The 23552-nt window shown below is 19.9% G+C and overlaps 3 protein-coding genes across 4 annotated transcripts; 1 reads left to right on the top strand and 2 right to left on the bottom strand.

The window, feature by feature from the left end:
- Nucleotides 1-224: 224 nt before the first annotated feature.
- On the top strand, nucleotides 225-4789 carry LOC122506618 (AP-1 complex subunit mu-1-like). The gene is made up of 2 exons (XM_043618916.1): nucleotides 225-405; nucleotides 3118-4789. Exon 2 carries the CDS (start codon nucleotides 3135-3137, stop codon nucleotides 4401-4403), a length of 1269 nt encoding a protein of 422 aa, XP_043474851.1. The 5' UTR covers nucleotides 225-405; nucleotides 3118-3134; the 3' UTR covers nucleotides 4404-4789.
- A 3442-nt stretch (nucleotides 4790-8231) lies between these two features.
- On the bottom strand, nucleotides 8232-11116 carry LOC122506625 (NADH dehydrogenase [ubiquinone] 1 alpha subcomplex subunit 8). The gene is made up of 3 exons (XM_043618927.1): nucleotides 10852-11116; nucleotides 10452-10630; nucleotides 8232-8468 (listed from the first exon to the last, which is right to left on the bottom strand). Exons 1-3 carry the CDS (start codon nucleotides 10978-10980, stop codon nucleotides 8249-8251), a joined length of 528 nt encoding a protein of 175 aa, XP_043474862.1. The 5' UTR covers nucleotides 10981-11116; the 3' UTR covers nucleotides 8232-8248.
- Nucleotides 11117-14538: 3422 nt separating this feature from the next.
- Nucleotides 14539-23478, bottom strand: LOC122506739 (alpha-1,3-mannosyl-glycoprotein 2-beta-N-acetylglucosaminyltransferase). 2 transcript variants are annotated; one of them, XM_043619059.1, is made up of 10 exons: nucleotides 23182-23478; nucleotides 21090-21217; nucleotides 20797-20902; nucleotides 20633-20715; nucleotides 19764-20121; nucleotides 17796-18024; nucleotides 17548-17652; nucleotides 17352-17442; nucleotides 17021-17191; nucleotides 14539-14802 (listed from the first exon to the last, which is right to left on the bottom strand). In XM_043619059.1, exons 2-10 carry the CDS (start codon nucleotides 21192-21194, stop codon nucleotides 14689-14691), a joined length of 1362 nt encoding a protein of 453 aa, XP_043474994.1. In that variant the 5' UTR covers nucleotides 21195-21217; nucleotides 23182-23478; the 3' UTR covers nucleotides 14539-14688. The 2 variants fall into 2 exon arrangements, with proteins under 2 accessions (XP_043474994.1, XP_043474995.1); XM_043619060.1 differs by lacking the exon at nucleotides 23182-23478 and adding an exon at nucleotides 22066-22118.
- Nucleotides 23479-23552: the final 74 nt, after the last annotated feature.

The following is a 23552-nucleotide window of genomic DNA, read 5'->3' as shown; positions in this document are numbered from 1 at the left end:
CTGCGTGAAAATGTACTTTGTCAGAGCCAATCATATTTAGTAATGTGAGTTTCAAGGTTGTGAAAATTCGCTGCTCGCCTAAAAATTTGGAAGTGTGCAAGCGCCTTAAAGCCCCTTTCATTTTTGTTCCTTCTGCCGGTCACTTCCACAATTGTCACATTATGAATGAACCTTTACGACCATAATATCATGGAAATGTTTCCCAACCCTTATGCCACTGTGGCAATTTTTTCGTGTCACACTTTCGGATAAAATGGATAAAATCCAAGGATAAAATTCTATTATGAAAATCTTTATGAAATATATGTATATATATAGACAATAAAATACAAAAGAAAGACATAAATGAATTAATGGAATACTAATTTCTTTGGAAATTGTTTTTTATTCATCTAAAAAGACGCAGTAAGTAATTAATGAAAGTCAACAAACACTTTATATTTTTGTTTCCTTTTAAAAAAAAAAACATTTAAAATGTGTCATCAAAAGTAAAAATGGCTGACCTAGTGAATTTCTATGTTGTATTTTTTAAAGAATTTTTCTCTTGATTTACATTGTGCAGGGAAATATATTTTATGTAATAGTTTACTAAGGTTTATCAGAAATAGTGTTAAAAATTTTTAATAATATTTATTATTTAATTTACGAATTTTATAATATAAAGCTGCACGTGTGAAGCGTCCATTGTACTGTCAGTGATTAAAAGTCAAAACTTTCTTTGTGGAATTGTTTAATTCTTTATTTACTAATTTTACTTTGCTTTATTGTGTATTGTCAGTTGTTTCTTTTTAATTTTTTAAATTAAATTGAATTTCTAAAAAAACAATTTTATTATTTTTATTTCATTAAATTAAGAAATTGAAAGTAAATAATTTATTATTATTGTTAACCCCCAAATAATTATTATTTATTAGTAATAATTATAAATGTTAATATAAATGGGCAATTCCACGTGAAATTTTCCTATGATATTTTAAAATCGGTTAAACATATTGTTTTCTCGTTTATAAAGAAAAATATTAAATACGTATTTTTTTATTTTTGAATAAATAGGTCCAAATTTTCGAGTTATGAATTTTCGAAATTTGGGATTTTTAAAAGTTGACCTATTTTCAGTAGCTTATAATTTTGAAAGTATTGAGTTTAGAAAAAAGTTGTCAAAGAAAGAAAATTTTGGTTTTTCTTCATTAGTTAAAAAGTAATGTATAAAAAAAATTATTTAAAAAAATTTTTAATGTAAAAAAATTAATTATTTTTTAATTTGGACATGAATAATTTAAATTTTTCTTTATTTATTTATAACTGATAATATACAGAAAATTTTCCTAAAAGTCCCGAGATGAGCCAATTGAGTTTAAGGAATTTAAAAAAATTACTATTATTATTATTATTTTTAGTATAAAATGCAACTTATTTTCGAAATTTACAATTGAAAAGAGTTTCAAAAAAAATTGAAATTTTTGTAAAATTTAATTGAATTTTTTATATATTTTATATATTTCGAATAAATTCAATTATTTTCTAAAATCTTAATAAATCCTTGGAAACAATTCAATTATTTTTATAAATGGCAAAATTATTCGCAAGCATTCAATTATTTTTATAAATAGTAAAATTCTTTGCAGGAATTCAATTATTTTCAAAACATATTTAATTGAATTTCTCGTAAGAATTCAAATATTTCCATAAAATTCAATTATTATTTGCTAAAATTTTTAATAATTTCTTCAAAACAATTCAACTATTTTTAGAAATACTAAATAAAATTTTCAAAATTTACAATAAAAAAGAGTTTCAATAATTTAAATTTTGTAAAATTTAATTGAAAATAATTGATTTTTCCAAAGTTTTTTATAACAATTTTTAAAAATCAACTTTTAAAGAATTTTTATTGCAAATTTTTAAAAATAATTGATTTCTCAAAAATTCAATGCAAAATCTTCAAGTGTAAATTTAAAAATGTCAATTAATGAAAATTAACTGAACTAAAAATAATATTAAAAAATATTTTTAAAGAATAATTTTTTTTAAATTCTTAGAATTTTTGCATTCTAATTTTTTAAAATTGAATTATTTTCAATATTTTTAAGTACAAATTTCTAAAAATTCAAATACATACAAAAAATATAACATTAAAATTGTTTACAATTATTTTTAACATTTTAATAATATATAACAATCATGTTCAAAATTTTTAATCAAAATTCTTGGAAAAAAAATTTTTTTAATTATAGGTACAAAAGTTCATTGAAGAAATTTAATTCATTTCGAAAAAATTTAATTCCAATATTTAGAAAAAAACTTTTTCTTGTAATTTTTTTATCTTAATTTTTTAAGATTGAATTAACTTCGAACACAGTAAATTAAAATTTTTTTTAAATTTACTTTTTTAGATTAATCAAAATTTTTGAGATTTTTTTTTTACATTAATAATTAAAATTCTTTAAAAATTCAATTATTTTTTTGAATAGAATTTACCAAATTTTAATTGTTTTGGAAATTTTTCAATTGTATATAATATTTAAAAACTATTACATTTCATAAACTATTTTAAAAATATTTTTGAAAAATTAACTTTAAGAATTTCTTTATTATAAATTTTTGAAAATTAATTAATAACTTATTAAACATAGACAGTTACAATGATTATAAAAAAATTAATTTTTGTATTAAAATAATTGAATTCTCTAAGAACTTTTGGAAAATTATTAAAAATAATTGATTTCGAGAAGAAGTTTGATTAAAAATTGTAGAAAATAATTGAATTTTAAGAGAATTAAAGTTGTAATTTTTAGAAGTTATTAAATTTCAGAAAGTTTTAAAAATTTTTTCCCGTATAAAAACAAACAAGAAGTATTTTAATATTTATTTAACGAAATCATTCTAGTTTGGAATAATTAAATTTAGAAATCAGTGAAAGATCAGAAAAATAAAAAATAAAATTTTTTGTGACGACACTGAATTAAATGAACGACTTTTTCGACTTTTTTTCTATTTTAAATCGACTAAAGCGACTTTTTTTGCACCTTAAAGTCGATCCGAGGTCTGAATTTATTAGAAATTAAATTTCCACTTCAAAAGAATATTTTTGAATATTTAAAAATTTTTTAATTTCAGCTACGAAGAATGCCGAGATGTCGACCTCGGCAATTAATATTCTCGACGTAAAGGGAAAAGTATTAATTTCAAGAAATTATCGTGGCGACATTGAATCAGGTTTAATCGACAAATTCATGCCATTGGTATTGGAACGTGAGGAGGAGGGTAATTTAACGCCAATAATACAAACCGACGATTGCACATATTCCTATATAAAATACAATAATCTCTATATTGTCTCAACCACAAAAAAAAATGCCAACATATCATTGGTATTTGTATTCCTACACAAAATCGTTCAAGTAATGAGTGAATATTTCAAGGAACTCGAGGAGGAAAGTATACGCGATAATTTCATCGTTATCTACGAATTATTAGACGAATTACTCGATTTTGGTTATCCACAAACGACAGACAGTAAAATTCTCCAAGAATACATAACGCAAGAGGGTCATAAATTGGAGATACAACCACGTATTCCAATGGCAGTGACAAACGCCGTCTCATGGCGTTCAGAGGGCATAAAATATCGTAAAAATGAAGTATTCCTCGATGTTATTGAATCGGTGAATTTATTGGCGAACGCAAATGGTAATGTGTTGAGTTCGGAAATTGTTGGCGCTATTAAAATGCGTGTGTACTTATCGGGAATGCCTGAATTGAGGCTTGGATTGAATGATAAGGTACTTTTTGAATCGACCGGTAGGGGAAAATCAAAGTCCGTTGAACTTGAGGACGTGAAATTTCATCAATGCGTGCGTCTATCGAGATTTGAGAACGATAGGACAATATCGTTTATACCGCCTGATGGTGATTTTGAATTAATGTCCTATCGTTTGAATACACATGTGAAGCCATTGATTTGGATTGAATCGTTAATTGAGCGTCATGCGCATAGCCGCGTGGAATATATGATAAAGGCACGTTCACAATTCAAGCGGCGATCGACGGCTAATAATGTGGAAATTGTCATACCAGTGCCAAATGATGCTGATTCGCCGAAATTTAAGACAACAATTGGTAATGTTAAATATTCACCGGAGCAGAGTGCAATAACGTGGTCTATAAAATCATTTCCTGGTGGTAAGGAATTTTTAATGAGGGCACATTTTGGTTTACCATCGGTTGTTAGTGAGGATGTTGAGGGTAAACCGCCGATACAAGTGAAATTTGAAATACCATATTTTACGACCTCTGGTATTCAGGTGAGATATTTGAAAATTATTGAGAAGAGCGGCTATCAAGCGTTACCATGGGTTCGTTATATTACACAAAATGGTGACTATCAATTAAGGACTAATTAGAATTTAATTATCTTTTTGATAATATTTAATTATCTTTTGATAATTTTAGGACCAGTTTCACCAATATCGATTAAAAATTAATTATTAAATCCTCAATCAACTAATCATGAACCGTTAAAATGGCTTTAATCAATGATTAACTTTTAATTTAAGTCGATGGAATTAATCCTTAATTATCAAAAAATAAAATATTCCTAATTAGAAAGAATATATATATATATATTAAAACTGACGACGACGACGACGATTTTAACTTAATAAGTATTAAAAAAGTGGATATTTTTCTTGGCAATTTAGTAACAAAAAAAATTATTTGTAACAAACATTGTTTTAGGAATATGTCAAAAATAATTTATTCAGTATTACAATTTTTTTCTATTTCAAAATAAAACAGTAAAGAACAAAATTTTTTTATAACTACTATTTATTGAGATTGAGAAAAATATGAAAATTCTTCTTTTATTTTCCATTTTAGTTTGAAAGTAAAAGTTTTTATTTTTTTTTCAAAGTTTAAGTGTAAATTTACTGAAACAAATGGAAGTTTTACAGTAATTTTCAATTTTTAAAATAATATTTGTATTATCCAGTAAAATAAAAAATGAATTTTAAAGTAAATTTATAATTAATTAATTTTATTTATTTATAAAAAATTACGGACTAATTTTATAATTTCACTGACAAAATTGAAGTAAAATTAAGTAATTGTGAATTAAAATTTTACTGAAAAATTAAATTAAAAGAACTGGTAAATTTTATAGAAAAAAATTGTATTTTAATAAATTTTACTATAAGATTTGTAATTTTACAGTAAAATAGAAATTTTACTACTAAATGTCTGAATTAGAGTAAATTTTATTAAAAATTGCAATTTAAAAGGAAGATTAAAAAATAAAATTGAATAAAAGCTGATAATTTTACAATAAAAAATTTTATTTCTTATAAATTTTACTTTAAAATTCTAAGGAAACTTACGAAATAAAATTTTAGAATTAAATTACAAAATTTGACTATACAAAAGTAAAATGAAAGTTATTGAAAATTATAATTTTACTGTATAAAATTTTACAGTAAAATTTATTGACAATGAAACATTTTACAACAAATTAAAGTAAAATTCTATTGAAAAATTACGAGTAAAAATTATTAAAAGAACTGATATTTTACTGTAAAATTTGAAATTCTACAGTAAAATTAAAATTTTACTACTGAATTAGAGTAAAATTTATTCAAAATTAAAATTCTACTACTAAATTAGAGTAAAATTTATTCAAAAGTAAAATTTTACTACTAAAATAGAGTAAAATTTATTCAAAATTAAAATGTTACTACTAAATTAGAGTAAAATTTATTCAAAATTAAAATTCTACTACTAAATTAGAGTAAAATTTATTCAAAAGTAAAATTTTACTACTAAAATAGAGTAAAATTTATTCAAAATTAAAATTCTACTACTAAATTAGAGTAAAATTTATTCAAAAGTAAAATTTTACTACTAAAATAGAGTAAAATTTATTCAAAATTAAAATTTTACTACTGAATTAGAGTAAAATTTATTCAAAATTAAAATTTTACTACTAAATTAGAGTAAAATTTATTCAAAATTAAAATTTTACTACTAAATTAAAGTAAAATTTATTCAATATTAAAATTGAATATAAAAATTTGATTAAAAGCTGATTTGTACAATAAAAAATTTCATTTTTTAAAATGTTACTTTATACTTTACATTTATTTATTGACAATTAAAACTTTTACAACAAATAAAAGTAAAATTCATTGTGAATTAAATTTTTTTTGAAAAATTACGAGTAAAATTTATTAAAAGAACTAGTATTTTACAAAAACATTCTATTTTAATAAATTTTACTGTAAAATTTGTAATTCTAACGTAAAAAAAAATTTCACTACTAAATTACAGTAAAATTTATTCAAACTTAAAATTTAAAAGGTAAATTAAAAAATAAAATTGATTAAAAGTTGATAATTTTACAATAAAAGAATAGCATTTTTATAAAATTTGATTTTAAAATTTGTGATTTTACAGTCAAATTCTAAGGAAACTTATGGAATGAAATTTTAGAATTAAATTACAAAATTTGACTTCAAATGTAAAATGATATTTATTGAAAATTCAAATTTTTCTATATAAAATTACAGTAAAATTTATTAACAATTAAAAATTTTACAAGTTTTTGGTATAAAATTTATTAAAAATTAAAATTTTGCTACAAAATTTATAGTAAAGTTTATTAAAGATTACAAATTTTACTTGAAAATTTTCATTTTTAAAAGTAATTTTACGATGTAATTTTATATTTTGAATAAAATTTACTGTTATTTCACTGCGAAATTAAAATTATATTGTAAAGAGGAAATTTTATTTTCAAGAATTACAGTAAAATTTAAAAAATTTGAATAATTTAAAAATTTTATTCATTCTGTTTTAAATTTGCACTAAAATTGAAGTAAAATATTTATTTTTTAATGTATACTGTGATTTTAGAATGAAAAATTAAGTCTTAATAATTTCTACTGTAATTTTACAGTAAAATTTAAATTTGACTGTACAATTAAAATTTTACTGTAAAATTCCATTAAACTTTATTTAAAATAGTAATTTACAGTAAAATTACACTAAATTTTATTGAATATCAAAGATCTAGTGTGTAAAATCACAGTAAAATTTATAAAATCCGAATAATAAATAAATTAAATTTTAATATTTTTTAATTTACTTTACATTTTACTGTAAAATTTCAATAGAAATTTAAATTTATTTAATAAATTGTACTGTAATATTTAAAATTTAATAAATTTTTTTGAAAATTACAGCAAAAATTGTTTAAAAATTATAATTTTACTTTAAAAGTACCGTAAAATTTAAAAAAGTTTAATAATAAATAAATATCGAATTATTTGTTTTAATTTATTGTTAATTTTACACTTTAAAATTTTTACTTTCCAAAAAAATTTTATCTTTAGACTAAAATTTTTATTTTATAGAAAAAAAAATACTTTAAAAAATTTCACAACTTTCAAAATTTGAATATTTTATCTTCTAATAGTTGATTCTTAATTTTAAAAAATTGTAATTTGTTCGAAAAAATTTAATTGTTTTAACTGTATAATTAATATTTATCGTTTGAAGAAATTTCTTTTACAGAAAAATATTAATTTTTATTTTCAATGTACATATATTTTGTAAAAAAATTATTTTTATTATTATTATTATCAATTAATAAAAAGACTGCTGACTCTCGTCGAGAAATTCTTCGACTTTTATGTAATTACGAGTTTTATTGTAAAAAAAATCACTATTTATAGTAAATAATAGGAAAAATAAAGTTTTATTAAATTTTTAAACTTAAGCAACTTGTGTTTTTTTTTCTTTAAGGGGGAAAACCACAATTGGAGGCTGATTTTCAAGCGTTTTTCAGGAATTTTGTTTGAAATAGAAAAAATGATTTAAATTTATTTAAACTTGAGTATTATTTTAAGTCTATAATTAAGTAACATTTAACCATTTTTTTTTGTCATAAAATGTACAAGTTGTGAATTTTTTTGTACTTTGAAGAAAAATGGTCAAATTTTCGTCTTTTTCCGAAAAAAATGTTTTCTTTAAACATAGGTCATTTCGAAAAAAAGCGCGCCTGATAATAAAAGTTTTGAAAATGCGGTAAACAGAGGCAAAGTTTTTAATTTATTTTCATATTTTATTAAATATTTTTTTCCATGCTTTCTTTTTTTTTTATTTTACATAATGGAACAATAAATGTTTTTTTATTTTCATTACTATGACTATGTTAAACCAGAATATTAATTGTTTTCTTATCGTTTCTTTTTTCTTAAGCGAAGACTTCACGATACGGGTATGATGATTCTGGTAGTGGTGCGTCTTCCGATAAACCGGGAGTTGCGTCTGGAAATTTGAGTTTTGGGTCCTTTGGTGGCGGTGGTCTCTTTGTGTCCACAATTTTTGGCGCCGAATAGTATTCAATGTTTGGACGCTCGATATTAAAATTAGCCAACACACATTTGTCCAACACCTTTTGTGTTCTACGACATCTAAAATTATTTTTATAGGTATTTACATTGAGATGTAGAGAAATCGAGAAAAATATGATTATTGTTCAAAGGCTACTTTTTCGAAAGTAAGAGAAAAAATGTACATAAATTTTTGTTTAAAAAAAATGATAAATCTCGCTATTAAAAGTTATTAGAATTTTCCAGGAATTGAATTATTTTCAAAAAATAAATTCTTCCCAATAATTCAATTATTTTCATAAATAATAAAACTCATTGCAGAATTCGTCGAAAAAATTTAACTACCAATTTAAAAATTTGTTGATAAAATTATGTATAAGAATTAAATTTTAAGAAACATTCAATTATTCAATAAATTATTTATTTGCATTTTATTTGTATTTAAATAATTGAATTCTCGTAGAAATTTCTAATAAAAATGTACTTAAACATTAATTTCAGTTAATGTTTTAGATAATAATTGAATTTTAGAGAAGTTATTAATAATTGAAATTTTTAGAAATAATTGAATTTTGTAAAGGTTTCAAAAATTAAAATCTTTGAAAACCTGAATTTTTCATACTTTTAATTAAAAATCCTATATAACTAATTATATAAAATTTCAATTTTGAATGAATTTAGTTAGAAATCGTCTTAAAGAACGTAGATTTTTGAGAAATTTTAATTATTCCAATTCTTCTGAAATGAGTTAAATTTTTTAATATATATTTTTAATTGATTATTAAAAATAATGGTTTTATAGAAGAATTTTAATTAAAAACACTAAAAGAAATTGAATTTTGAAGCAATTACAAATGATTGCAGAAATTCAATTATTTTCAAAAGTAGTAAAATTCTTCTTAGAAATTCAATTATTTCCAACAATTTTAATAAAATTCATGGCAAAATTTCAATTATTTTCAAAAACTTTTATCAATACAATGATTTTTAATAAATCTACTACTTTTATAGAATTTTCCAAAAATTATTAAAAAATTTTTTTTTTCCAAAATTTATTAAAGAAATTCAATTATTTAAAAAGACATTTTAACAAAATTCGTCTCAAGAATTCAATTTCAATCAAATTTCAATAATCTTTATAAATTTTTCTCCGAAATTCAAATATTTTCAAAATTTTTAATAAAATTCTTGGCAAAATTTCAATTATTTTCAAAAACTCTTATAAAAAAAAAAGTTTCAAAAACTCTTTTCTCTTTGGAGAAATTCATTTATTTTTAATAAAATTTTAATCAAATTTCCGAAGAATATTTACGAAGAATTTTATCATTTTTGAAAATAATTGAATTCTTGCGGAGAATTTAGAATTAATTTTTCTCAAAAAGTTTAATGGAATTTTTTTAATTATTTGAAGTTTTTAATTTCTAATTTATTTAATTGAAGAATTTCCGAATAATTGAAATTTCACGTATAATTGAATTGTAAACAAATGGATTTAAAAATTCTCAAAGAAGAACTTTTTCAAAAATTATTAAAAATAATTGATTTAAAGAAGAATTTTATTTAAAAATTGTAGAAAATAATAATTGAATTAAAATAATGAAAATAATTTTTGAAGAAGTTAGAGTAACAATATTCTTGTATTATAATATAAAATAGTGATTTTATCATTAATCTAATTATTTTCAGAGTGAATCAGAATATTCTTTAGGGTTCCGGGAAAAAGCCAAAATTTTGTCTGAAAATCAGATCAGGGAAAAACAAAATTAAATTTTTGTGGCAACCCTGTAATTAGTTACTTTATTTATTTACTTAGTTATTTTGTTAATCAGCCAGTAAGTTATTAATTTATTTATTTTATTTTTTTTATTTATTTCCTCAGTTTTATCAATCAAACAATGAAGACTGAAAGTCAGTTTTTGTCCTTCAACAAAAATTTATGTACCTTTGTCGCTGTCTGCCAGACCTTTATTGCCTTCAAAAAAATATTTTGCCAAAATTTGATGTGTTTTTTAACAACAATTACTTCCATTTTTTTTTAAATAATTCATTTTCTCTTCTACTTACGGATGAAATTGATAATCCCCACTGGATCTTTCAATACATCTCACATACGTTGTAAATTCATTTAAGCATGTCTTCTTTAATTTCCTAAAAAATTCTAATGTACAAGAAGTAACCTCCTTGCCATAATCTATACATTGTCGGCAATCGTTTGGATACTCTGCACGACATAACATAAATTCCTAAAGAAAATTAAAAAAATTGTCCATTATTCTTATTTTTAAAAACGTTAAAAACAAAAAATTTGTCAAATTTTTAGGTTATGTGAAGATAGAGGAATTATTATGTAATCGAGAATTTTAATTCTATTCTTTTTTTCTTAAAAACAAAATTAATGCCAAAAAAACAAAAAAAATAAGAACGAGAAAATATTATTTTAAAAATCGAAATTTTTAACACTTACATTATTTTGTGGCTGACAATATTTTCCGAGATGAAAAGCTCCTGCTTGAAGAGTCGGAAAACTTAATTTAACTTCTTCAACGGTTAATTCCTCTTCCGTTGGAAGATGATGTTTATCAGTTATAACCATTATTTTTTATTTTCTAAATTCAAAAACTAATTTTTATCTCTTTATAAATAATAATTGTGTTTAGAAAATTTTGTTATTCTTTTTAATCTCCAGACATACACATCGATGTCAGATCTGATCGATGTCTGGGATTTAATCTGTCATAACCTATTTTTGATGAAAAAAAAATCCCACAAATTCCTAGATTTCACCAGATTTAACGCGGTTAGTGATTTTATTATTGTCACTAGATTCTTATCAGGGTTGGGTAGTTATGCAAGTTTTCAAAAATACGGGTGCGTTCTTAACAGTTCGCACACTAAAACCCCTGTTGTTTCAATACTAAAGGTGCATTCACATGTCACCGTTCTGCGTTGTTTTTTGTTACTAGGCCATGAGAGCAAATATTATATCTCCATCTCTTTCACACTCATGGCCTAGTTACAAAACGCACCCTAGACCTTAACGGTAGTTTTCTGGCGGGAAATTTAAATTTCAAATTTCACTAATTCGACTTTTTCGTAAAGAAAAATCGTTTTTTTTACAATGAAAATAAGTAACTTTTTAAGAATAATTATAAAAATAAAAAACCATCAGGCCTTGGATCGACTTTAACGAACAAAAAAAGTCGCTTTAGTCGATTAAAAAATAGAAATTTAAAAAATTTAATAAAATTTCTAAAAATTAAAACTGTAACCTTTCGAAAAATTCAATTATTTTCTACAATTTTTAACTAAACTTCATCTCTAAATCAATTATTTATATCAATTTTTAATAATTTTTCGAAATTTCTTAGTTAAAGAAATAATCAATTATTTAAATACAAAAATTAAATTTCTTTTAATAATTGAAAACGTCCACTTTTCTTTTTAAAGATATTAATGGTATAGAATATTTTCAAAAATTTCGATAGAGAAATTCGTAAAATTAACTTTTTAAAAATATTTCTAAATAATTTTTGAAAGACAATAGTTTTACAATTACATTCATAATTAAAAAATGTCCAAAAAATTGGTAGAATCTTTTAAAAAATAATTTAAATTTAGTAAAATCTAAAAAATAATTGAAATTTGATAAAACCTTTTTAAAAATAATTGAGTTTTTTTAAAAATATAAAAAAATAATCAAATTTTGGACGAATTTTAATTATAAATGATTTCTCAAAAATTCCAAAATAGTAAATTTTAAAGAATTTTAATTTACTTTGTTCGAAGGTATAATTGAATCTTAAAAAATTATGAAAATAATTGAATAATTTTTGTACAATTTAAATTAAAAAATTTTTTTGAAGAATTTTAATTAAAAATTTTTAATATGATTATTTTCTCCAAAATGTTAAAAATAATTTTAAAAATTTTGAATGTTATGAATTTTTGGAAATATTTGAAAATATTGAATATCGAAAATATTGAAAATAAGTGAAATTTAAAAAAATTATGAATGAAATAATTCAGAGAATTACTTTATTCAAAACTATTTTAATATTATTTTTAGAACCTAATTTTCGTTAATTTTCATTTTTATTCAATTTACACTTGAAGATTATTCATTAAAATTTTTGAGAATTCAATTATTTCAAAAATATTTTCAATTAAAATTCTTTAAAATTTAATTTTTAAAAATTGTATTAAAATATTTGAAATAATGATTTATCTTCAATTTAAATTTTACAAAATTACTACAATTATTTCAAAATCTTTTTAATTGTTTATTTCAAAAATTTAATTAGAAAAATTATTCAAAAATAAATTTTCAAAGTTTTTAATAAAGAAATTCGTAAAATTCACTTTTTAAAAATATTTCTAAATAATTTTTGAAAAACAATAGTTTTACAAATATTACGTATACAATTAAAAAATGTCCAAAAAATTGAAATTGGGTAAAATCTTTTCAAAAATAATTTAAATTTAGTAAAATTTTTGAAGAATAATTGAAATATGATAAAATCTTTTAAAAATAATTAAGTTTTTAAAAAATATTTAAAAAATAATCAAATATTCGAAGAATTTTAATTATGAATAATTTCTCAAAAATTCCAAAATAGTAAATTTTACAAAATTTCAATTATTCAAAATCTTTTTAATTGTATTTTAAAAAATTTAATTAGAAAAATTATTCAAAAATAAATTTTTTAATATTTGTCTATAGTTATGCTATAAAAATAAAAAAAAATCGAAATAAGTTGCATTTTATACCAAAAATAAGGCATTTTGTCGCAAAATTTGGAGGAAAAGTCGAAAAAGTCGTAATTTTTTAAAATAAGGAGGAAAAAAGTCGAAAAGGTCATAATATCCGAGACGTGAACCATTTAAGGAAAAACAATTAAAAAATATAAAAATAATTTAAATTTTTAAATGAAAAAATTGAATAATTACAATTTTCTTTTGTAATAAAACAATTTGCATTCTATATTTTTAATTTATCGTAATTTTCTCATAACATTTCGACACAAATATATATATATATGTAAAGCTATGCTCTATAAATTGAACATAAAGCGTTTAAATAATTTTTTTTTGCACTAAATTTTTATATACAGTGTTTATTTATTTACTTAGCTAGCGGAGGGAATATTTTTAAAAATGGAGAAAATTTCAAATATTTGAATATTAGCGGAAAAATAAAATTTGTACGGAAGACGCGAATTTTTTTTTATCGAACGAAACACTAGTCTAAATATTTTTTTTTATTATATTTTATGTTCATAGAGAGAGAAAAAGTGCTTTATAGCAAATATTCATTAATGGAAAGTCACTTCTAACATTATTCGATAAATTCTTTCTTTTTCAAAGATGTAATTACTATTTTAATTTTCTTTTTTCTTACTAACGATAAATTTTACGTTTTACATTATTTACAAGAATTATTTACATTCACAGGAACTCGTGTTTGAAAAAAATTTTTAAAAAACAGAAAAACAAAAAAAAAAGAAGAAAAAATAATTTATATTTTAAATATTGTAAAAACAAAATATGTGAAAAATTAAAGAAGGATTTAAAATAGATGCAATGGAAGAGAGAAAAAATAAAAAAAAGCAAAAAGTTAGAAAAATAAAAAAAACTGACAAAAAAATTCAAAAATAAGTGAAAAAAACATTAAAAGAGAAAAGAGAGAAAAATTTTAAAAATAAATCACAGGGATTAGATATAAAAAATTAATAAAAAGCTAAAATTTCTATTTACAGCAGAAATCGAAAGATCGTTGCAGGCACTCATTGTATTATTCAATAACAATTACTTCTTTTTTTAAAAAAAGAAAATTAAAAAATAATGGAATTATCATTTCAGTCAAAATACGAGATTAAAAATTGTAAAGAAAAATCCTTTAAAAAAAATTTTTTCACGAGTCATTTTGCCACGATTTTCACGGTATTTAATATTTACTTGAATTAAAAAAAATCTTTGGTTTTTCTGTCTCTAAAACTGTACTTCAATAAAAAATTATCTTCTTCTTCTTCTATTTTTTACTCTTTTTATAAAGAAAAAAAATTACAAAAAAAATTAATAATAAAAGAGAGAAAAAAATGGAAAGTAGTTGATAAAAATATTTTTCGAAAAAATTGCGGCAAGTTTGTTTGTCTTACATCTCTCTTTGCATTGTTTTTTTTTGTTTTTTTTGTTTTTTTTTTTTTTTTTGTTGAGAAATAAAGAAAGAAAAATGTGATTTTAAAAATCAAATGGAAGAAAATAAATAAAATTATAGTTCGCGAGCATAACGACGAATTATGTGTTAGCTCCAAGCGATGTCGTAGCCATTCCATTTGTAACCAGGTGCCAAATATACTCGTAATTTATTATAGAAAAATGTCACAATTCCCCTATAACCGGTTCTCGGTACTCCGCTCTAAAAATTAAATTTATTTTTGTTTTTTAATTCAATTTTTGTGGAGAAAATAAATTTAAGGTTCAGATTATTTAAATGTAAAATTCTTAATTTTACAATTTAAAATTCATGTTTTTACATAAAATTCAAAATTGTTTAATAAAAACTTCATTAATTAATTTCATTTATGTAAAATTTTTACATAATTTTTAGGTACATTTAAACGAAATTATGAATTTTACGAATTAACATTCATTTGGTTTTTTATTTAAATTCTGCATTACGAATTAAATTTTTTTTTCATTAAATTTTGAATTTTATGAAATATTTGTTTACACAAATTAAAATTCGCTTTTTTATTTAACATTCTAAATTTAAAGAATTAAAATTCATTTTTTAAATGAAATGCTTAAGTTTTCTTAATCAAAATTTATTTAGTTTTTTATTTCAATTCTTAATTTCATGAATCAAAAATTTTTTTTTCATATAATATTGAATTTTTAGAATTAAAATTCCATTTTTTTATATAATTTTTTAATACAAAATTCTGAATTTTACGGTTCAAAATTCATTTTTCTAGAATTCAAAATAAATTCTAAATTTTTTTAATTAAAGTTCATTTTATTCTGAATTTTGAATTTTTTAAATAAAAACTCATTTTGTTTTTTATTTAGAATTCAGAATTTTTTGACTTAAATTTAATTCCTAAAATTTTCAATTTTTAGAATAAAAATTAATTTTTTTATATAATTTTTTAATACAAAAATCTGAATTTTTTTAATCAAAATTCATTTTGTTTTTATTTCAATTCTGAATTTTACGATTTTAATTTTTTTTCACTAAATTTTGAATATTACGAATTAAAATTAATTTTTTTACTTAAAATTCAGAATTTTTTAAATTAAAATTCATTTTGTTTTCTATTTAGAATTCAAAATTTTATGATTTAAATTTATTTCATAAAATTTTGAATAATTTTAAAATTAAAATTCATTTTTTTATACAATTTTTTAATTGAAAATTTTAAATATTGCGATTTTAATTTCTTTTTAACGAAATTTTGAATGTTACGAATTAAAAGTAATTTTTTAATTAGAATTCAGGATTTTTTAAATAAAAATTCATTTCGTTTTCTATTTAGAATTCAAAATTTTATGATTTTAAATTTATTTCATAAAATTTTGAATAATTTTAGAATTAAAATTCATTTCTTTATACAATTTTTTAATTGAAATTTCTGAATTTTACGATTCAAAATTCATTTTTCTAGAATTTTGTATAAATTCTAAATCTTTTAATCAAAATTCACAATATTTTTCATATAAAATTGTGAACTTTATAAATTCAATTCTTTTTGATCAATAAAATTTTTAATTTTGTGATTTAAAATTTGTTCCTTTTAAAGAATGAATTCTGAATTTTTCGAATAAAAATTAATTTTTTAAAATAAATTTCCGAATGTTTAGAATTAAAATTCATTTTTTTTTTATAAAATTATAAACTTTGAAATCAAAATTCATGTTTTTTATTTAAAATTGTGACCTCTTTCGAGTAAAGATTTGCAATTTTTACTCGAAAAATTTAATTTTTTTTTTTTAATCAAAACTCATTTTTTTTAAATTTAAATTCTTGATTTTACAACAAAAATTTTTTTTTTTTATAAAATTTTGAATGTTACTAATTAAAATTAATTTTTTAACAAAAAATTCATTTCGCTTTTTATTTCAAATTCAAAATTTTATTATTTAAATGTATTTCATAAAATTTTGAATTTTTAGAAATTAAATTCATTCTTTTATATAATTTTTTAATACAAAATTCTAAATTTTATGATAAAAAATTCATTTTTCTAGAATTTTGTATAAATTCTAAATTTTTTATTCAAAATTCTTTTTTTTTGTATGAATTTGTGAACTTTATAAATTCAATTCTTTTATATCATAAAATTTAATCCTTAAAGAAAGAATTCAGAGTTTTTCGTATAAAAATTAATTTTTTTTAAATAAATTTCTGAACGTTTAGAATAAAAATTCATTTGTTTCTTTATAAAATTATAAACTCTTGAAATCAAAATTCATGTTTTTATTTAAAATTCTGACCTTTTTTGAGTAAAAATTTGAAAATTAAATTTGTTCTTAAAGAAAAAATTTGTTTCTTTTTGCTATAAATTAAAAAAATAGAAAAATTATCATTCACAGTGAATAATAATATTTAAAAAGAAAAATGTATTAAGTTTTACCTTAAAGTCGTCCATTAGACCGAGTTTTTTCGCCGTCATTTTATATTCGATGGGATTATTATAACGAATCCTTATGGGACTCGGTGGAATGATTTTTCCACTCTTCAATACTGAACTATTCACCACTCTCGATTGAAATACTTCCTTCACGAAGTTGATGTCATAATTGTCCTTTTCGAAAAAAAAAAATTTTTTAAAAGAGGAAAAAATGAAAATCAATGTTCTAATTTTCTTTTATTCGAAATTTACTTTTTAGTAACAGAAAAAAGGGCATTAAAAAATTTAATTTGTATTTTTTAATTTGAAAGTAAAAAATTCGGATATTACTCACTTTTAGCAAATAAGTTAAATTCATTTTCGTGAAAGGCACAAATTTCTTGTTAAGCATGATAAACTTTAGATGTTTCTCATAGAAAAGTCCACTGAAAAAAAATAATTAGAAAAGTTTTAAAAAATTAATTTTAATGAAAAAGAAGTTAAATTATAATTATATTTTTTTTTTAAAATTAAAATTAAATTTTCCATACTTGCTAACGCCAATTTTGCCGAAAGTTCTTGTCCTCGACAATTCAGGTCGAATGCAAGCTCGATTTTTTCTCTGCTCTGGATGTCGAATCCAATCGTCCCAATAACTTTAAAAAAAATAATAATTTCATTATTCAAGTGAAATAATTAATTTTTTCATTCTTTTTATATTTTTTTAAAAGAAAGTAATAAATTAAAATGAATAAAGGAAAGATTAGTTTATTTAATTTTCCTTTTTTTTGTTACTTACGCTCGTGGCCATTTGGGACCAAGTTCGAGCCAAAGATCACGCGTCAACATCCAACCGAGACCAGGGAAAAAGTCAGTTCTATAAAGTAAATGAGGCGCTTGCTCATCGACTAATGTTTCTTTTCCATTATCATTCCAAGCGGAAACGCACCACAGCGATTTATCATTCACTAAAAGTTGATAAGTGCCCAAGAAATATTCAAAAAAGTCCGAAGAAATATCGAGATCATCTGCAAAAATTAAATTAAATTTTTTTTTCGAAAAACTTAACATATTTTCTTTTGATAAATATTTAATAATTAATTACAAAAAAAACGAATAAGAAAAGGAAATAAAAGAAAAAGAAAAGAATAATTAGAGAATAAAAAAAAGAATAAATGTTAATTAATAAGTTATTAATTAATATAAATAAAATATAAAACAAATAAACTAATTAGGAAATGAAAAAGTTTTAAAAAAATGATTCAAAATTTTAAAAAACCGTTAAAAATACCTAAAAATACTTGAAAATAGTTTAAAATTTTTTAAAATAGAATTTCAAAAATACTAATAAAAAGTTTAAAATAATACAAAATAATTCAAAATACTTAAGAATAGTAAAAAATAGTTTCGAAAAACTTAAAAATACTTTAAATATTTTAAAAATAGAAAAAAATAGTTTCGAGAAACCTTAAAATACTTCAAAGTAGTTTAAAATAATTAAAAAATACTTTAAAATATTTCAAAAATATTAAATAAAAGTGTAAAATAATTAAAAATATTTCAAAATAATAGAAAAATTTTTAAAATAGTTCAAAATACTTTAAAATACTTTTAAATATTTCAAAATAGTTAAAAATATTTCAAAAATAGTAAGAAATTGTTTAAATGACTTTAAACCAAGATAGTTCAAAATAATTCAAAATACTAAAAAATAGTTAAAACCCCAAAAAATACCTACTTTAAAATATTTTAAAATAGTAAAAAATAGTTTCGAAAAAACTAAAAATATTTTTAAATAGTTTAAAATAATTTTAAAAAAATTAAAAATAGTCCATAATACCCTAAAAATACTTTAAAATATTTCAAAGTAGTTGAAAATACTTCAAAAATACTAAAAAGTAGTTTAAAATTATTAAAAGTAATTCTAAATATTTAAAAATACTAAAAAAATATTTAAAAACACATAAAAAGTACTTTAAAATACAAAAAACAAATATTTCGAAAGACCCTAAAAATACTTCAAAGTAGTTCAAAATACATACTAGAAAATACTGGAAAAGAGCTAAAAACACAGAAAAAATACTTAATATTTTAAAATAGTAAAAAATAGTTGAAAATAACTAAAAATATTTTTAAATAGTTTTAAATAATTTAAAATAGTTGAAAAACTTTAAAACACTTCAAAGTAGTTAAAAATATTTGAAAAATACTAAAAAATAGTTTAAAATAATTAACCTAATTCAAAATATTTGAAAAAATTTGAAAATAGTTGAAAACCCAAAAAATACCTACTTTACAATATTTTAAAAATAGTAAAAACTAATTTCGAAAAATCTAAAAATACTTTAAAATATTTCAAAAATATTAAAAAGTAGTTTAAAATAATTAAAAGTAATTCTAAACATTCCAAAGTAATAAGAAGTAATTCTAAGTATTGCAAAATTATAAAAAATATTTAAAAACACAGTAAAATACTTAAAAATACAAAAAAGTATTTCGAGAAACCTAAACATAATATTACAGGTACCTAATATTTTCAACTACATAAAAATATAAGAAAATAGTTCAAAATACAATAAACTACTAAAAAAACATTTATAAATACTTGAGAATACTTATGAATAGTTAAAAGTACAATATAATGAAAAAATGCAATTAAAATAATATTTCAATTTTCAATCAATCTAATAAATTAAATAAAAATGAATATTATTTCGTTTTCTTTTCTTCGCCTGTTTTTGTTTGAAAAATTATTTTCTTTTTTTACCTTCAACAACAATGGCTGTTTGATATCCAAATTCAATAAATACTTGATTCAATGCCCAGCCATAATGTCGTGCTATTTTAAAATAGCCCTTAAATTTCTTCTCCCTCAATGGTATTTCAATGTCCGATTGATCCGGTTGTTTAATATGAAGCAATTGATCCTTATAACTTTTAATGACATTTGCCGTTGGCTGATCGTCACAATCTTGTGAGACAATTATTGGAAATTGCTCGGCACTCGGTCTCAAACTAATTAATTGATCGAGACAACGTTTCACGCTTACACGATTACATGAAAATACTAAAATCGCTATTATTGGCGAGCCATCGTTCAATGTCTTTTTACCAAGTGAAATACCCTGAAAAAAATTCAATTTTTCTTCTTACTTTTCAAGAAAGAACATTAAATAAATAAATATTTTTTTTTATTACAAAATAATTAAAAACATTTCCTCTATTATATTTCTTTTAATATTTAGTAGTAAAAATATTATAAATATTCATTAGTAAAAATGCTTTTAATATTTATTTGTAAAAATATTGGTTAGTAAAAATACTTTTAATATTTAATTGTAAAAATACTTGTTAGTAAAAATATTTTTAATATTTAATACTAAAAATATTAAAAATATTAATTAGTAAAATTAAATTTAGTATTTAATAGTAAAAGATATTTTTCATATCTAATACTAAAAATATGTAATTAATAGTATTTAATAGTAAAAGTATTTATTACTAAAAATATTAGAAATATTTATTCGTAGAAACATTGAAAATAGTGATTAGCAAAAATATTTAAAATATTAATTACTGAAAATATTTTAAAAATTTTTTTTTGAAAATTCATTAATAATAAATTAAAATATTTACGTGTCGAAATTTATTGTCATTTTGTTTTTCTTCCTGTATTGGCTGTTCTACATGCTTTTGTTCCTCAATAACTTCCTCTTGTTCTAAAAATTTAATGCGAATTTAAAAATTAATTTTTCGGTGAATTTAAAAAAAAAACAGAAAAATTTTTTTTCTTTACTTACTTTTATGTAAACGTTGCTCCTTAAGTCGTGTCAGTAATTCATTATTAAGAGCAATTTCAGTTTCCACTGCTCTCTCTAATTTAATCATCTGATTAACAAAATTTTCCTTAAAAAAGAAAAAAAAACAATCAAATAAAAATGATGTATTAAAAATTTTACTAAAACTTAATTTATTAATTTGGTGACAATTTTATGTATTTAAAAGAATTATGAATTCTTGTTTTAAATTATGAATGTAAAAATTTGTTTAATATAATTTAAATAATAATTTAATTAAGAAAAAAATTGTTTACCTTGCGAACCTCATTGCCGATTGGTCGATCAAGAAATAGAAAATAAATGACAATACTCCATACAATTAGTAAAATGAGTACAAAAGGTATTGATTTGTTTCGCATGGCAGAACCAAACGTCACCTCGTCTAAAAAGGAAAGAAATAATTAATATTAATAATTAATGTACCTAAATTAATTTATTTAAGAAAAAATATCAATTTTAATAGCAACGAAAATTGTAATTTTTAAAAAATTTTTTTCAACCTAAAAAAATAATTGTTTCAATATTTAACGTATTTCAATATTTTCTTTTATTTAAATTTTATTTTCAATATTTAGAAAATAATTTTAAAATTAAAATTTTTATAAAAAACTCAAAATTTAACGTAATAGTATTTTATAATTTTTACTAATAAAATAAACTAATAAAGAAATTACTAATAAAAATAAAAATTATTTACAAAGAAGAGAAATACAAAATTTTTTAATTAATAATTGAAAAAATCGATTAAAAAACAATGAAAATTAAATTTAAATTCAAATAAAATCGACTATTTCATCGTTTAATAAAAATAAAATTGTTTATTTCTCGTTATCTTTAAATTTAACGTAATTGTATTTTATAATTTTTACTAATAAATAAATAATAAAAAAAACTAATAAATAAAATTACTAATTAAAATAAAAATTATTTACAAAGAAGAGAAATAAAAAATTTTTAATTAATAATTGAAAAAATCGATTAAAAAAACAATGAAAATTAAAATAAAATTAAAATAAAATTGACTGTTTCATCGTTTAATAAAATAAAAATGGTTTATTTCTTATCTTTAAATTTAACGTGATTGTATTTTATATTTTTACTAATAAAAAAAACTAATTAAAAAAAATATTATTTACAAAGAAATAAAAAATTTTAATTAATAATTGAAAAAATCGATTAAAAAAACAATGGAAATTAAAATAAAATTTTTTTATAGAACAAAAAACTTACTTAATATTTCCAAAGAAATTCAGGTTCTATATACAATAAAGGAATATTTGTGGAAAAAATAAAGCATTGAAAAGAAAATCGAAAAATAAAAGTGAAAACGTGGCAAAAAAAGTATATTTTACCACGTATTCGTTAAAACAAATATAAAAATGTTTACCATTGGTTGAAGTTAAACATTAACAGGAAAACAATGCAGTTTTTATTCAGAAAAAAATTTTTTTTTTTATAATTTATTTAATTTTATACGAAAATTAATTATATTTAATTTAAAGAGAAGAGTAAAATAATTTTAAGATATTATACTAAAATTTGTATTTTTAAAATAAATGTTTTTTAATTATTATTATCATTATCATTATTTATTTTTATTTATTTACTGTAGACTTTTTTTACAAATTTTACTATATATTATTTCCCGCAGAATTTTCAATAATAATAATTTTAACATTATTATTTATTTACTTATTTATTTATTAGGTAAATCATTTTATAAAAAATTTAAATTATTTTTATTATTGTCATTATAATTATTATTTATTTAGTATTTTTACTATTATTATCATTTTCATTATTATTATTTTTATATTGTCATTAATATTATTATAACCATCATCATCATCACCATCATCATCATTATCATCATCATCTCATTATCACCATCATTATCATTATCAACATTATCATCATTATTATTATTTGTTTCAATAACGAATTTTATTAATAAAACAATCAAAAAACAATTTTAATAAAGTTTCACACTTTTAAAACCTTTTCCCTTTAAAAATCGTAGATTTGTCAAATTTTTACTTTGAAACAATTATTATAAAAAAATGAAAGGATTTAACAGATGGACAAAATTTATTATTCATAAAATATTTTTTTCCTCCACAAAAAAAGATAAAAAATTGACAATTATTTCGATTTATAAAGAGATAATTATTTCACAAAGAAAAAAAAAATGAAAAATAAGAAAATTTACGTTCATTTTTACACTTTTTTACAATTATTTCTAAAATGGTTTTATTATTTTCTATAAAATGATTTTTTTTTGTATAAAGTGGAGAAAAAAATTGTTTGTTCGTTAAAAAAATTAATAGGTTATAATTGTATACTTACCATTCTGTCATATTCGAAATCTCTCAACATCTATGTATGTTTATTGTGTGTGAAAGCACCAAAAAAAGGAGAAAAAAATGTCGATCGACAATCAAAATGTTGTTTGTTTTTTTATCATCAATTCACCACTATTTGTTTTTTAAACACTGAACATTAAATGGGAGAAAAAAATTCAAGTCTTACAACTAACAATGTTTTATGTTACTTTTCATTTAAATAAAATTTTTGTTGTGTATAAAACGTATAAAATGAAGCACGAAATAGTTATATAGAAAGACAAACGGTGGAAAAACGTGTGAAGTCAGTCACTTATCTTGCGTGTATGAAGAATGATAAACTTTAGGAAAATGAAATTCAGTGCTACCAACCAG

Source organism: Leptopilina heterotoma, unplaced genomic scaffold (assembly GCF_015476425.1).
Source record: "Leptopilina heterotoma isolate Lh14 unplaced genomic scaffold, ASM1547642v1 Lhet_43, whole genome shotgun sequence".
Lineage (NCBI taxonomy): Eukaryota > Metazoa > Arthropoda > Insecta > Hymenoptera > Figitidae > Leptopilina > Leptopilina heterotoma.
The sequence above is the reverse complement of the archived record's forward strand: the minus strand, read 5'-3'. Positions and strand labels throughout refer to the sequence as shown.

Coding starts and splice junctions, on each gene's coding strand:
- LOC122506618 (XM_043618916.1), top strand. CDS start 3,135: ATGTCGACCTCGGCAATTAATATTCTCGACGTAAAGGGAAAAGTATTA.
- LOC122506625 (XM_043618927.1), bottom strand. CDS start 10,980: ATGGTTATAACTGATAAACATCATCTTCCAACGGAAGAGGAATTAACC. Junction 10,631..10,851: donor ATTGTCAGCCACAAAATAAT/GTAAGTGTTAAA, acceptor AATTTTCTTTAG/GAATTTATGTTATGTCGTGC. Junction 8,469..10,451: donor GGGGATTATCAATTTCATCC/GTAAGTAGAAGA, acceptor AAATAATTTTAG/ATGTCGTAGAACACAAAAGG.
- LOC122506739 (XM_043619059.1), bottom strand. CDS start 21,194: ATGCGAAACAAATCAATACCTTTTGTACTCATTTTACTAATTGTATGG. Junction 20,903..21,089: donor TCGGCAATGAGGTTCGCAAG/GTAAACAATTTT, acceptor TTCTTTTTTAAG/GAAAATTTTGTTAATCAGAT. Junction 17,443..17,547: donor GGCAAAATTGGCGTTAGCAA/GTATGGAAAATT, acceptor ATTTTTTTTCAG/TGGACTTTTCTATGAGAAAC.